At 47.0% G+C, this 13,197-nt stretch overlaps 1 protein-coding gene across 1 annotated transcript in view; it reads right to left on the bottom strand.

Annotated features, from left to right (window-relative positions):
- Positions 1 to 7,857: 7,857 nt before the first annotated feature.
- The window catches only part of Edaradd (EDAR associated death domain), a 42,873-nt gene continuing 37,533 nt past the window's right edge, over positions 7,858 to 13,197 (bottom strand). The window contains exon 6 of the mRNA XM_036189053.1: positions 7,858 to 9,251. Coding sequence (XP_036044946.1) covers positions 8,869 to 9,251 — 383 coding nt within the window. The 3' untranslated portion in view covers positions 7,858 to 8,868. The remainder of the gene's footprint in view (positions 9,252 to 13,197) is intronic.

The following is a 13,197-nucleotide window of genomic DNA, read 5'->3' as shown; positions in this document are numbered from 1 at the left end:
AGAAATCCCTGTTTTCATGAATAACACTAAAAGTGAATCCATCATAGACCTGAACGGACTTCTGCTTCATGGCACCAAGGGTGTGTTTTACTTAGACTGCATTTTTTTCCTTAAAATTTTTTTCATTGTTTTGAAATTGCATTTTACATTGAGTGTTTGAACTGTAATTAGGCATCCATGAGAATTGCTAATGGTGTATTAAGCCAAGCTGTGATACTTTCAAAACAGGCATATCTTGGGTAGGTCCCTGGATAGAGTCACAAAGAGTCTTCCTCATTTAAACTGACAGATAGTTTTGTCTGGGTGTGATGAGAGGATGAGGAGAACGAGGAACTCAGGCAGGTAACAACTTGTTTGTTTTTGATACCTTGTCGCTCTAGCAGACACATGGAAGACCAGATGCAGGGGGAGTGAGTCTAAGGCAGTGGTTCTCAGTCTGCGGGTTGCAGCCTCTTTGGGTTCCCATATTTACATTATGATTCATAACAGTAGCCAAATTACAGTTATGAAGCAGCAATGAAATAATTTTATGGTTGGGAGTCACCACAAGAGGAACTGTATTAAAGGGTCACAGCATTAGGAAGGTTGAAAACCACTGGTCTAATATGGAGTACCTAGATAAGCTACATGGTGAGATGTGGTGATCCTAGTGATTGCCAGGCAGACTCAGGGATCTCTCTCTCTCTCTCTCTCTCTCTCTCTCTCTCTCTCTCTCTCTCTCTGTGTGTGTGTGTGTGTGTGTGTGTGTGTCTGTGTGTGTGTGTGTGTGTGATCAGCCAGCTCAGTCTAATACCTGAGATCCAGGCCAGGGAGAGACCCTGTCTCAAAAAAAGCAACAACAAAAAAAAACAGGCAGTGGTGGCACAAGCCTTAATCCTAGCACTTGGAAGGAAAGGTCAGCTTGGTCTACAGAGTGAGTTCTGGGACAGCCAGAGCTGTTATGCAGAGAAAGCCTGTCTTGAAAAAAACAAATCAAGGTAGATGGCACCAGAGAGATGATACTAGAGAACTGGAGTTGGAACTCTAGCCTCCATGTGCATACACACACACACACACACACACACACACACACACACACGATCATTGGCTCAGATGGCAGAGGTTGGAGGATTACTTTAGAAACCAGCCAGAGCTACATAAGTCTTAAGGATGCTCTGAGCTGCTAGAGGATGATTGACATGGAGAAGTCTGGTGGGACACAAAACTACAAGGATGACTCATGGAACAGGTTGAGTCTGAGGTGTTGATAAGGCTCCAATCAGAGATGTCAAGCCCATAGATACCTTAGAGGACAGACTGGGTCAGAAGAGGCAGGCAGTAATAGTGAAACGGTTGTCTTCACATACAGACACGGTACACTGGAGACCCTTGTGGAAGGCTAACTGCTCATCCTTCCTCCTGCTCCGTACACCTGGACCTCCTTTGCTCACATCCCTCGGTCCTGTCAGTCCTTACCTGCAGTGAGTCTGTCTATAGCTCCTGGAGTGAAGGGCTGTGTTGTTTATCTTAGCATCTCCAGAATCTGGGACACATTTCAGAAAACCACTGGGTGTTCAAGTAATGGATGATGGGGCTTACAAGACGTGAGCCGGTGACCACACTGGAATCTGCACAAAGTAGGTCTTTTTTTTCCCTCTGAGACAGGGTTTCTCTGTGTAGCTTTGAGCCTTTCCTGGAACTCGCTTTGGAGACCAGGCTGGCCTCAAACTCTCAGAGATCCTCCTGCCTTTGCCTCCCAAGTGCTGGGATTAAAGGCACGCGCCACCACTGCCCAGCACAAAGTAGGTCTTAAGGGATGGCTCAGCCAGTAAAATGCTCCTTGTTTGTCCATGAGGGCCTGAGTTTGATCCCCATCACCCATGTAGAAATGCTGGCCATTGTGGCATACACTTGTTATTCTCACACTGGTGGGGTAGAGACAGGAAGATCTCTTGGGCTTACTGGCCAGCTAGCCTGGGCTAATTTGTTAGTTCCAGGCCAAGGACAGACCTTGTCTTGAAGGAGGTGAATGATGTGCATTTGTGAGGCTGACACCCAAGATTGTCCTCCAGCCTCTCTCTACATGCATGCACACACATGCAAAACACCCCCTTCCCAGAAACACATACACATAAAAAAAAAAAAAATGAGGCATCCACTGGAACAGCAGTTGACATTTAATTTTGTAGCACCCATTATTACAGTTATAAAAATCTTTCCTTATTCATAAAAAAAGAGAATCACACAGAAGATGAAAATCTAGACAGAGTCAAAAGGCTAGCTAGTACCAAGTTACACAGATGGTATTTAGGGACACAGGGATCTCGGAAGCTTGACCTCCTCAGGCTGAAATGTCTTGTATAAGCTCCCAAGGGGGTGCTGCAGAAGACAGTGGTCACTGGACTGTCACACAGAATGGAAGAGCACGGAGCACCCGGGAAGTATTGAGGTGCTTCCTCCTTATATTCCCCAAGAGAGCTGATTGACTTCATCATTTCATTTCCAACTGCATCAGTGACCACTTTAGTCCCTTCAGAACACTTGATCACCTGGGGATCCCCTGCCAGACAGAATTCCCAGAGACACTCCCCCCACAGAGCCACAGGAAGGAAGACAGCAGGCCTTGCTCCACCAGGGTCCTTCAAGTGGAGGTCTTGGGTACCCACAGGAGCTCCATCCACCAGTGCTGAGACTGCAGTAGCCCCAGCACCTGGCCCAGCATCTTGGCTTCGATTCTCTCTAATTAACAGTGACAAGACTCACCCTTCCTTGTGCATTGATAACCAAGTATCCAGGAGTCCCAGGGTGGTGTCTGAGTCCCAGGCAGCAAATGTTTCTCAGTCACTGCCTTGGGCATATGTAGGTGTGTGCCCTCCAAAGGTGTGTGCCTTTTGTTGTGAGAATTGCCTCAGTCTTTGGTTTTGTAACACCCAGAGTAGAGAGTGGTTTGGCATTGCGAGGCCCACAGTGTTGTTGTTTCTGCATGTACACATGAGAACGTGAGGCAGATGTCTGCTCCCAGCTCAGAGGGGGAATACTGTTGGCCAGCGGGGGAAGGAGATTTGAGATACGCATGTATGAGCGGCGCCAAACACGTGGTACAGACAACGACATCATAGCCTCAAATGGGAGGAAATTTTTAAAGCAGGAACAACAGGATTGATTTAAAAAAAAAAAAAAGAATGGAGAAAAGAAATTCTTTGCTCAAGACCGAATGAGATCTGTTTAATCACCTAAAAAGGAGAGGATGGAAGAGAAAAATCTGTTCCGTCCTGTTATTAAACCTGTCTTTAGAAGCACATCTTTTTGTAATGTCGATGGTTGAAGACAGGTGAGCAGAAGACCACCACATCATGGCATCCTTGGGCCCTAAACTGGGAGAGAAAGGGAGCTAACCGACACAGCTGTACCTTCAGTCCCTGTGGAAACAAGTCCACCTAAGTGCCAATAGTGATTACCAGGCCATGGGACTCTTCTGCAGCCACTGTGTTGGGCACATCCTGGAGCCAGGAGCCCCCATCTCAGCCATGTCACCCTTGGAGTGTCTCTGTGTGCCAAGTCACAGAGCAATCATACCCTTTCTCTTTCTGTCTTAGTAGGGTTGCTGGGAATGTGCCTAACCAAGCCAGACTCTAAAAGGAAACCGATTTAGAGTGTATCCTCCAGCAGGGGGCAGCACTATATTAAAAACTACTGTTCAGGAGGAACAAGGTCTTTTGGCCAGATTTCCTGTATTACTGAGTTTTACTCTTCAGTGCCACAGAAGTAGGTGGCTGTACAGGGTCTTTCAGAGGCACAAGTGGGACATCCCAGCACATCTGCAAGCCCAAACTAGTTAAAACCCCACCAAGCTAATATTGCATGCCCTGTTTTCGTCTGCCTCCACTGGTGTGAGTCTCCAGAAGTGTGTAATCTGTCCCTGGGTGTATTATGGCTGTCCAAGTGGCTCTGAGTCCTTCCCTTTCACTTGACTCTTCACTATTGCAGCCAAATAAAATGCACATTATATATGGCCTCATCACAGGCCACTACAGATGGAAATTTTGCTTAAAGAAACATTTTTGGAAACATAGCTAAGGGGATTTCAACATTATAATAGGAAAACAACCTTATCTCACGCAGCTTCTATCGTGTTCACCTTAACACAGTTCCCAGGTTAGAAAGCTCTGGGTTAAGGATGATGGGGTGGAGAAATGGTTCATCAGTTAAGAGCTCCTACTGCTCCTTAGAGGACTTCACTTCGGTTCCCAACACCCACATCTGGCAACTCACAAGCACCTGTAACCCCAGCTCCAGGGGATCTGACACCTCTGGTCTCCACGAACTCCAATACTCATGTGCACATAATCACACCCAGACACATAACCAAAAATAACAAAAAATAAATATTTAAAAAGTGATGACTAAGCTTTTAATAATTATTTAATCGGTCGGTCATAAAATATCCTCCTTCCTCCCTGCTCTCACCTCTGTGAAGTACCAGGATATTTATACTTCTGTAGAACTCATTGGCCATAAGTTCACTTTAAATAAGCTGAGAATACATCAGCTGAGAATACTTCCTGGCTTTCTTTATGCAACACAGATCAAAGTCATTTTACATTTAGAGTCAGAATGAACTTGAAGAAACTGTTCAGTACATTTCTCTTTGCTGATACCATGCTCCTAATAATTAAAAATTCTCACAAGATAAATGCTGAGGCGACAGTCATGAACCCCACCACACGTGGCTTACATGACAGTTTGTTTTGTTTATGAAGCAGGGCCTCATATAGTAAAGGTTGGCCCCGAACTCATTTTGTAGCTGAGGATGACTTTGAACTTCTGATCCTCTGCTTCCACTTCCAGGAGTTGGAATTGCAGGCATGCAGAACCACACACTGGTTTATGAAGTCCATCAAACCTGGGGCTTTGGGAAAGCGAGGTAAGCTCTCTCTCAATAGAGCTACAGCCCTATTCCCAACCCCAGCTTGACATTGACTTTTAGAGATTTACTTGTGTGTGTGTGTGTGTGTGTGTGTGTGTGTGTGTGTGTGTGTGTGTGTACCTTGGAGGCTAAAAGAGGGTGTCAGATTCCCCAGGAGCTGGTGTCGTAAGCAGCTGAGAGCCACCCCACGTGGGTGCTGAGAACTGAACTCGGGTCCTCTGGAAGAGCAGCAAGCACTCCTAACTGCTGAATCATCTCCCCAGCTCTGCCTGACCGTTTTGATCCAACTGTAGAAAGGCAAGCTCAGTGGACACTGCAAGCACAGCTGTGTTCTAGAGATGCAGCCTGACAAGTCCCTGGAGGCTGAAGTGCTGGGGATACTTCCCGTGAAATGATGGTCCAGAGGATCGGCTGTCCCAGGACGGTCATGAAAAGTGTTCACTCTGGGAGTTTGTGGTGGGGACTCAAGTTTGGCTGACCGTGGTGACACACAGCCCTAACACTCAGGAGGTGAATTCAGGAGGACCATAACTTCAAGGCCAGCCTCAGCTACATATCAAGTTAGAGGAGAATCTGGGCTATCTGAAACGCTAATCTTCATGAATCAACTTGTGGGGATTTTTATGGGCAGCATTTTTCATCTCAGTGTTTGGTTTAAAAAATCAGTATCATTAGGAAGATTTTTAAGTTTTAATCAATTTTTTGCCGCTGTGGCCCATGGGAGGGAGTTGGAAGCCATCATTTCAGTTGCTGTGTTCCAAGTTGTAGAGATTGGCCTGAGGCTCTAGGTGGAGCAGGGGTTCTCCGGAGCTGAGGATATGGACAGAGAGACGGAGCTAGCTCATGCCCTTCCTCCCTGGGCCTTCTCCTGCACACCGCTGGTCTACCTGGAGTGCCTCCGCTCCTTTCTTTTCTCTGTGTGTGGGAAAGGCAGGCTCGGAGGAGGGGGACAGGGGAGCAGGCTGACAAAATGGAACAGGATGGGGGTTCTCCCTCCACCAATGCCTCTGGGATGGTCACAAATTGGGCCAAAGTGACAAGTCCGCTTGGTGGAGATGGGAAGGAAGGGGCTTTCTGGGAACATCTGGCTAGACAGTGTCAACCAGACATATGTCAGCCTGGGAGCTACTCCTTTCATCCTTTGGGGGTTCTAGATAGGGAAGCTAGCGCTGACATCTCCTAATGGTCCAGCATCCTCTAGCTCTGAGCCTCACCGGCCGACTTACATTTCCGGTGAAGTGATTTCCAAAGCTCTCATTCCCTACGGTTGCTTCTGCTCTAAGAAGTGAGAGCAAAACCAGATGTGGTGGCCCAGCACTTGAAAGACAGAGGCAGGCAAATCAGAAATGCGAGGTCATCCTCTGCTACACAGTGAGTTTGAGAACAGCTTTGGCTAGGAGATTCTGTGAGACTAGCCAGAGCACATCATGGATAGCTTAATGAGAAAACTAGGCAACCAATCACATCTGTGAAATGACAGAGCATCCCCTAGCAAGTTCTGCCCATGATGCACATAACATCTGTTTTTCCCGGGAAGCTATTTTTAAAAACATCTGCATTTAGGGATTGTGGAGATGGGCTCAGCAGTTAAAAGCAGCTTTTGCAGAAGTTGCGTTCCCAGCACCCACGTGGAGGCTGAAAAGCTTCTGTAATTCCAGGTCTAGAGTACCTAGAGTACCCTCTTCTGACCTCGGCAGGCACCATGCATGCTTGTGCACAGACAAACATGCAAGCAAAACATTCATACAAATAAAATAAATCTGAAAAACACAATGTCCACATTTGATCATTAGCCGTCACTTTAAATACATCGGGCAATAAGGTGGCCATCACTGTGATAAATCTGAGTGGGGAAGATATAGGATGTGATTACTAGTGAAGTAGAAGTGATGGACAAGTCTCATTGGCTGCTTAGAGGTCACACTGGGTGAGAAGCTGACTTTAATTACCAACAAACTAAGGAAAAACCTAATTTCTATGAGGAAAAAAAAAATGGTGGCTTAGAAAAATCACCTTCTTTTAAGTCCATCTTAGTATCTCTGTCCTATGCAGTCAATGTTATCCTTCCTTTTTGTTTATTTTAATTAGTGTATATGTGTATGGGTCTGTGAGCTTGTGTGTACGTGTGCATCTAGAAGCCAAAGGACAACCTCTGATGTTGTTCCTAGGACACTGTTCACCTTGTTTTTTGAGACAGGATTTCTCACCAGCTTGTAGTTCACCACATAAGTTAGGCTGGTTGGCCGGTGAGCCCCAGGGATCAGCTTGTTTCCACTTTTCCAGCACTGGGATTTTGGTAAGCTCACATAAAAATAAAAACCAGCCTTGATATGAGGGTTTGTGCCTAGTCATATCGTATCTCGTTATGCCGTGTTTGGTTGACATCCCTGGGAAGCCCGCTCTTTCCTGAAGGGAAAAGGAGGAGGAGTGGATCTAGGAGGAGAGGAGATATGCGTGGAGGGGAAGTGGGAGGAGCAGAGGTAGAGGACACTGCAATGTAGTGTTTGAGAGAAGAATAAAAAAATAATGAGTAGCAGGAGTGCAGGTGGAGCTCAGTGGTTGAGGGCTGACTGACCATGTTCAAGGTCCTCAGTTCCATCCCTAGCACCAAAAAAGAGGCAGGGGTAACAAACAGGAGTGTGTGTGTGTGTGTGTGTGTGTGTGTGTGTGTGTGTGTGTGTGTGAGTGAGAGAGAGAGAGAGAGAGAGAGAGAGAGAGAGAGAGAGAGAGAGAAGTTGACCTTAGGTATCTTCCTCAATCACTCTTCACATTGACCTTCCTTTCTGAGACAGTGACTTTCCCAATTTGGCTATGTTGGCTGTCCAGTGAGTTCCTGGATCTGGTTCTCTAGTGCTGGGGTTACAGGCACATGCTGCCACGTCTGGCCTTTACGGGGGTGCTGGTGACTGAACTCAGGTCCTTATACTGATGAGCCAAGCACTTTACCCACTGACCCATGTTCTCGGCCTCCCCAAATAGCATTTAGAAAGATTTGTGTGTGCGTTGTTGTTGCATGTGTATGCATGCAGATGTACATGTGCATGTGTGTATACAGAGTCCCAAAATTTAGCTGACGTTAAATTTTTTCTTCAATTGATCTCTACATTGTGCATTGAAAAAGAGTCTCTCAGTTGATCCCAGAGCTTACCCGTTTGACTAGTCCTAGTTAGGCAGGTTGCTCTGTCTGAGGATCCCTGTCTCTCCCTTCTGAGCACTGAAATCATTGGTGCCACAACATCTCCTCATTCTATGGGTTCTGGGGACCTGAACCCTGGTCTTCATGTTTGTGCAGTGAGCACTTTAACCACTGAGCATCTCCCCAGCCCCCAAGAGGGAATATTAAGTACTATTCTTTATCAATGCCATTCCCATGACACCAACCCATTCTACTGCTCTACAAACCAGAAAGTTTGTATTTCTTTTAAAAATACTAAATCCAGTGACAGCACTACTAGCCCATAGATTACAAAAGTGTTTGAATAAAAAAGATGGCCCCATCATACAGTGTCATCTTGATCTTCTAAACTTTTTGCAACAGAAATAATAACAGTGAACAGGCCAGGGTGACTTCTCTGTGCCATCTTCTGCGAGGCTAGGAATGCAAGGGTTCTGCATAGGATGACATGGACATGTCCAGAGACATCAACAGTTTGGGATCCTGCTGCAATCTTTAGCAATGCCTAAGGAGAGGGTCGTTTTCTTTCCATGCTGGCATGGTTCTGTCCCAACCATAGGCTTTGGCTCTATGTGATCTACAAAATATTCTTCCCCAATTCCAGGTTCAAATATTAAATTAAAACAGATGTGCAAAAAGAAACAAATACCTGCCACCGAAACAGAACCTATCCTTCCACACGCCACCAGCTTTCCACATCCTCATCTGAAAATCTCAAGAGCAGGTACATATCCCCTGTGATGTGTGCTGGTCCAGCAAGCAGAAAGGCCAATGCCAGAAGGGGATTCTAGAAGTGCATGGAACTGTCCGAGTGTCCCCGGTGGGGCCACTCCTCATCCACCCACCTGCGCAGGATCTTCTCCACATCAACTCTGTGGTAAAGTCGGCAGAGCTCCATCAGTTGGACCACAGTCCTCTGGCTGTTTCGGAATAAGAACGCCAGTGTGGGACTCTGGGGCCTCTGTTCCAGGAAGCACAGTTCGTCATAGGGCATGCCCCATTTGCTGGCAAAATTCCTCCAGTTCTTCACGGTCGGGTGACATGGATCCAGCTTTATCCTGATCACATCTAGCAAGTCCTGATCATTAAGCAAGTCGCTGATGGTGGGGACCCGAGGTGAACAGGAGGAGCAAGAGCAGCCTTCCTTACATGGCTGGTTTTTACCGACACCTGCAGGATGACAGAGAGGCCACAGGTTAGCCAGGGGCCTGACTTACACAAGCAATGTCACCTTTATTTTCCTACCATATTGGTGACATCATCTAAGTGTCTCACACACACACACAGCCTTCCTTTGAATAGTCCAGAACAGTCACTTCTTATTGCTCACATAATGTTATTCTTATGTGTGTGTGCAAGTGTGCACAGATGTACAGTATGTGTGTGGAGACCAGAGGACAACCTTGGGTGTCAATCCTTGGGTGCCACCCCTGCCCCCTTTAGTGCAGGATCTCTCACTGGCTTGGAACCGACAGATTAGGCTAGACTGGCTGGTCAGGAAGCCTCAAGGATCTACCTGAATCTGGACCCACTGCTCAGGTTACTAATGTGCACTGCCTCTGAGGCACCTGGCTTTTACTTTTAGATAGGTACACAGCAAGAACTTTACCCACCACTGAGCCTATTTTTTCTAAAGACAGTATCTATCTCTGGCCTGGAGCAAACTCCCAGGCTTCTCTTCCTCCTTAGCACCGGAGTCACAAACATATGCACCATGACCACATGGCTGCTGGCAATAGAGCTCAGGTCCTCATTCTGCAAGGCAAGCAAGTGTTTTACTGACTGGGACATCTTGGAAGCCCATACAGTGTTACTCTTTACAGGAAAAGAAAGGCTGGTCAGCTGGTAGCAGAAGCAAGAGTTGATAAAACCAGCCTCTCTTTCCATCCATGCTTTCCCCTGTTCCAGCATGCATTTGGAGGGCCATTGACCAGGTTGAGGGTTCTAAGACCAACTCTTGCTTGAGCACACCCCTCTGCTCCTGACAGTTTTTTTTTTTTTTAAAGATTATTGTTATTGTCCTGTGTGTGCAAAGATGCTTGTGTGCCACTTCCTGTGAAGGTCAGAGAATAAACTGCAGGACTTAGTTTTCTCTTCCATCATGTGGGGCCCGGGGATTGAACTCGGGTTGCTAGGCTTGACAGCAAGCACCTTTCCCCCACTAAGCCATTTCACTGGCTTCCCTGACAGCTTTTAACATCAAACCTAGAAGATGTTATGGTGATTGCACAACCCCTCGAAAGTTCTTGAAAAGGAAGAAAACTGGTCTGCCTGCTCCATGAGCACATCGGAAAACAAAAAGCATATCTGTCAAAGCTTTCTTTCGGAATTTATAGCCTCCTTATCATTCCTCTGCTTTATCTGTTCTCTTCACTCACAGAGGCTCTGTCTGAAGTGTGGCCAGCAGCCTGGGGGTGTGCAGGGAGCTGGAGGCAGGCTGAGGAGCACATCAGGTTCTAGCCTGGGCCTCACCCAAAAACTGGTTCCCACCCCAGAAGGGCAGCCTTCCCCGCTTCAGTCCTCCTAGCATCCTTTATTACCAGGAGGTAAAAACATGAGTGGGAGGTGAAGTGAGTCGGGGAGAGGTCTTAGGGAGTCACTCACTAAAGCCCTTGGTGGTGCCCCTCTGTGGACGGTGCCCCTCTGTGGACACGGCCACTGGGCAGCGTCAACTACACATATGCCATCTCCAGAGTCTGGATTTGAGTTTAAAGATCGTAGGCTTGGAAAGTTGTGGGGATGTGACCTTTGCTGTACGATGACACATGACTACACATGATGTCACTGAACAGTGACTGTAGGAAAGTAAGAAATGTGAACAGAGGCGGGGTGAGGAGATGTCTCAGCTGATAAAGTATTCGCCGTGTTAGCCTACGTACCAGGTCAGCCAGGGCTACATAGCATGACTCTCTCTTAAATATAAATAAAATAGAGGCCCAGGGAGATGACTCAGTGGCTGAAGCATTTGCCAAACAAGTATGAAGACTGAAGTTCAGACCTTCCACCCAAACCCTCTGTAAATGCTGTGTGAATGTGATAGCCCAGCTGCTATTCCAGCCTCAGAAGGTAGAGACAGGCTCCACAGAGCAAGCTGCCTGGACAGATTAGACCCCAGCTCAGTGAATAAGGTGGGAAAGCAACACTGGAATCCATATGAATAGATGTATGACAAGATTTCAAACTGCCTGTTAAAATCACACGCTATGTCAGGCATGGTGGTGCACACCTTTAATCCCAGCACCTGGGAGGCAGAGGCAGGTGGATCTCTGAGTTCCAAGACAGCCTGGTCTTCTCATATCTCATGTGATATTCTACCTGGAAGGACAAACTTTGAGATGTCTTGAGGAAGAAAGAGAGAGACTTGAGAACCATGAACTCATCAGGCATGGGGGAGGACTAGATCGTTGATCATGACCTGATACCTGTCAAGTGACAGGTAAACCCTGGGTACACACACAGTAGGCGCTGGATGAATGACAGTTACTGAACTAGCCCTTCCTCCAATGACACGTTCTCTCGGGAAATGAAAAAACTAGGGGCTGGCAACATGGCTCAGCAGTTAAGAGTATTCACAACCTCCTGGAACTCTAGCTCCTGGGGCGCTCATGCCCTCTTCTGTCTCCATGGGCGCTTGCATTCACATGCACATAGTCCCACCCACTGCCACATACATACACATAATTAAAGGTAAAAAATAACTAATCTTTAAAAAATAAATTAAATATGTATTTGCCAAACAGGTGCATAAATGAAGATTCTGCTTCCCCGGGAAGGAGATCCAAGCATGCGTCACTTCCAGCTACATTTCAGACGCAGCAGGCAGGATTCAGGGAGGGAGGAGGAAGCCAGGAGAACATGTTGTGAGAAAACAGTACAGACTTGGTATCCAACTAAAAAAAAAATTCGGGTCAATTCTAGATTTGGAAAGAGCGGAGATGATTGAAAAGATATTCAATCCTTCACAAAAATTCCCTTAGATGCTTTAATAACTCTTATCCTATTTGTCACTTCTAAACAAGGGGATGGAGGTGGAGCTCAGAGGGTAGAGCTCTGTGGGTATTGAGCTTCTGCATGATGCTTGAAGGCCTGGATGGTGCAGTTCCTGGCACCGCATAAACTGGTGCACACCTGTCAACCTCAGCACTCGGGCGGTAGAGATAGGTGGACCAGAGATAGGTATGGCATTCTCAGCCACATAGCTAGCTCCACACCAGCTTGCACCACGGAGACCCACAAAGAAAAAGAAAAGGGAGTGAGCCTTGCTAGGGAGAAGGCCCCTGTGGCCAGGCAGATTGCCTGTTGTACAGGTGTGTGCTAAGCTCTTTCCTCACTCTGTGAACACAGGTAATGACATTGGTCTCAAAAGCGGCTCCAAGGATCAAAGACGTCATCCATTAAAGCCTCCTTCTAACACACAGATAGCATGGCCCAGGGAACAGCTGTGGGTGTGGGACAATGGCTCTTGAGAAGCAATTGTTCCTCAACTTCACTTGAGGTGGAGCCCACTGATTCCCTCTAACCCCTGAGGTCTACCAAAGTCTGATTTTAATTAGTGTGGAGTGGTAGCAGGGCATGGGGGTTTTCACAGCTCCCTCGGAGACTTCAGATGCACAGCTGTGATGGAAACCATGGTCTCCAGGAGTAACCTCAAGTCAGTGGCTGTCAGCACAAGAACTGGGTAGGGTCCTGATGGTGGCCCAAATACTAAACTTGCCAATCTACCCTTCACAGACAAAGGAGGGCCAGATTAGAGAAAAACCTCTCTAAACATTTTCAGGAGGATGTAGCCCAGTGGCAGAGCACTCGTGTAACATGCAAAGGCCCTGGGTTCCATCTCTAGTACTGCATTTGGGGTTGGGGGGAGACTTGGATGAAGACACACCTTGCTAAGTTGGTTGTGCCAAGTTAGGATGGGAATTCACTCTATCTGCATGAAGGTTATAAACAGCTCTGATAGGGTCCCCCCCCCCCAATCTCTTGCCCTCCTCTGTGTAACTTTGGCCTTTCAGAAGGGAGCATAAGGAGAATGGAAGTGCCCGAGAATTCACCATCAAAACACATGCAATAGGTGAACCCCTCAGGCACTCAGAGAGATTGGGACGTGTTCATGAAAGAT

This window comes from Onychomys torridus, chromosome 5, assembly GCF_903995425.1.
Source record: "Onychomys torridus chromosome 5, mOncTor1.1, whole genome shotgun sequence".
Classification (NCBI taxonomy): domain Eukaryota; kingdom Metazoa; phylum Chordata; class Mammalia; order Rodentia; family Cricetidae; genus Onychomys; species Onychomys torridus.
Note: the sequence above shows the minus strand (reverse complement) of the source record. Positions and strands in the feature narration are given on the sequence as shown.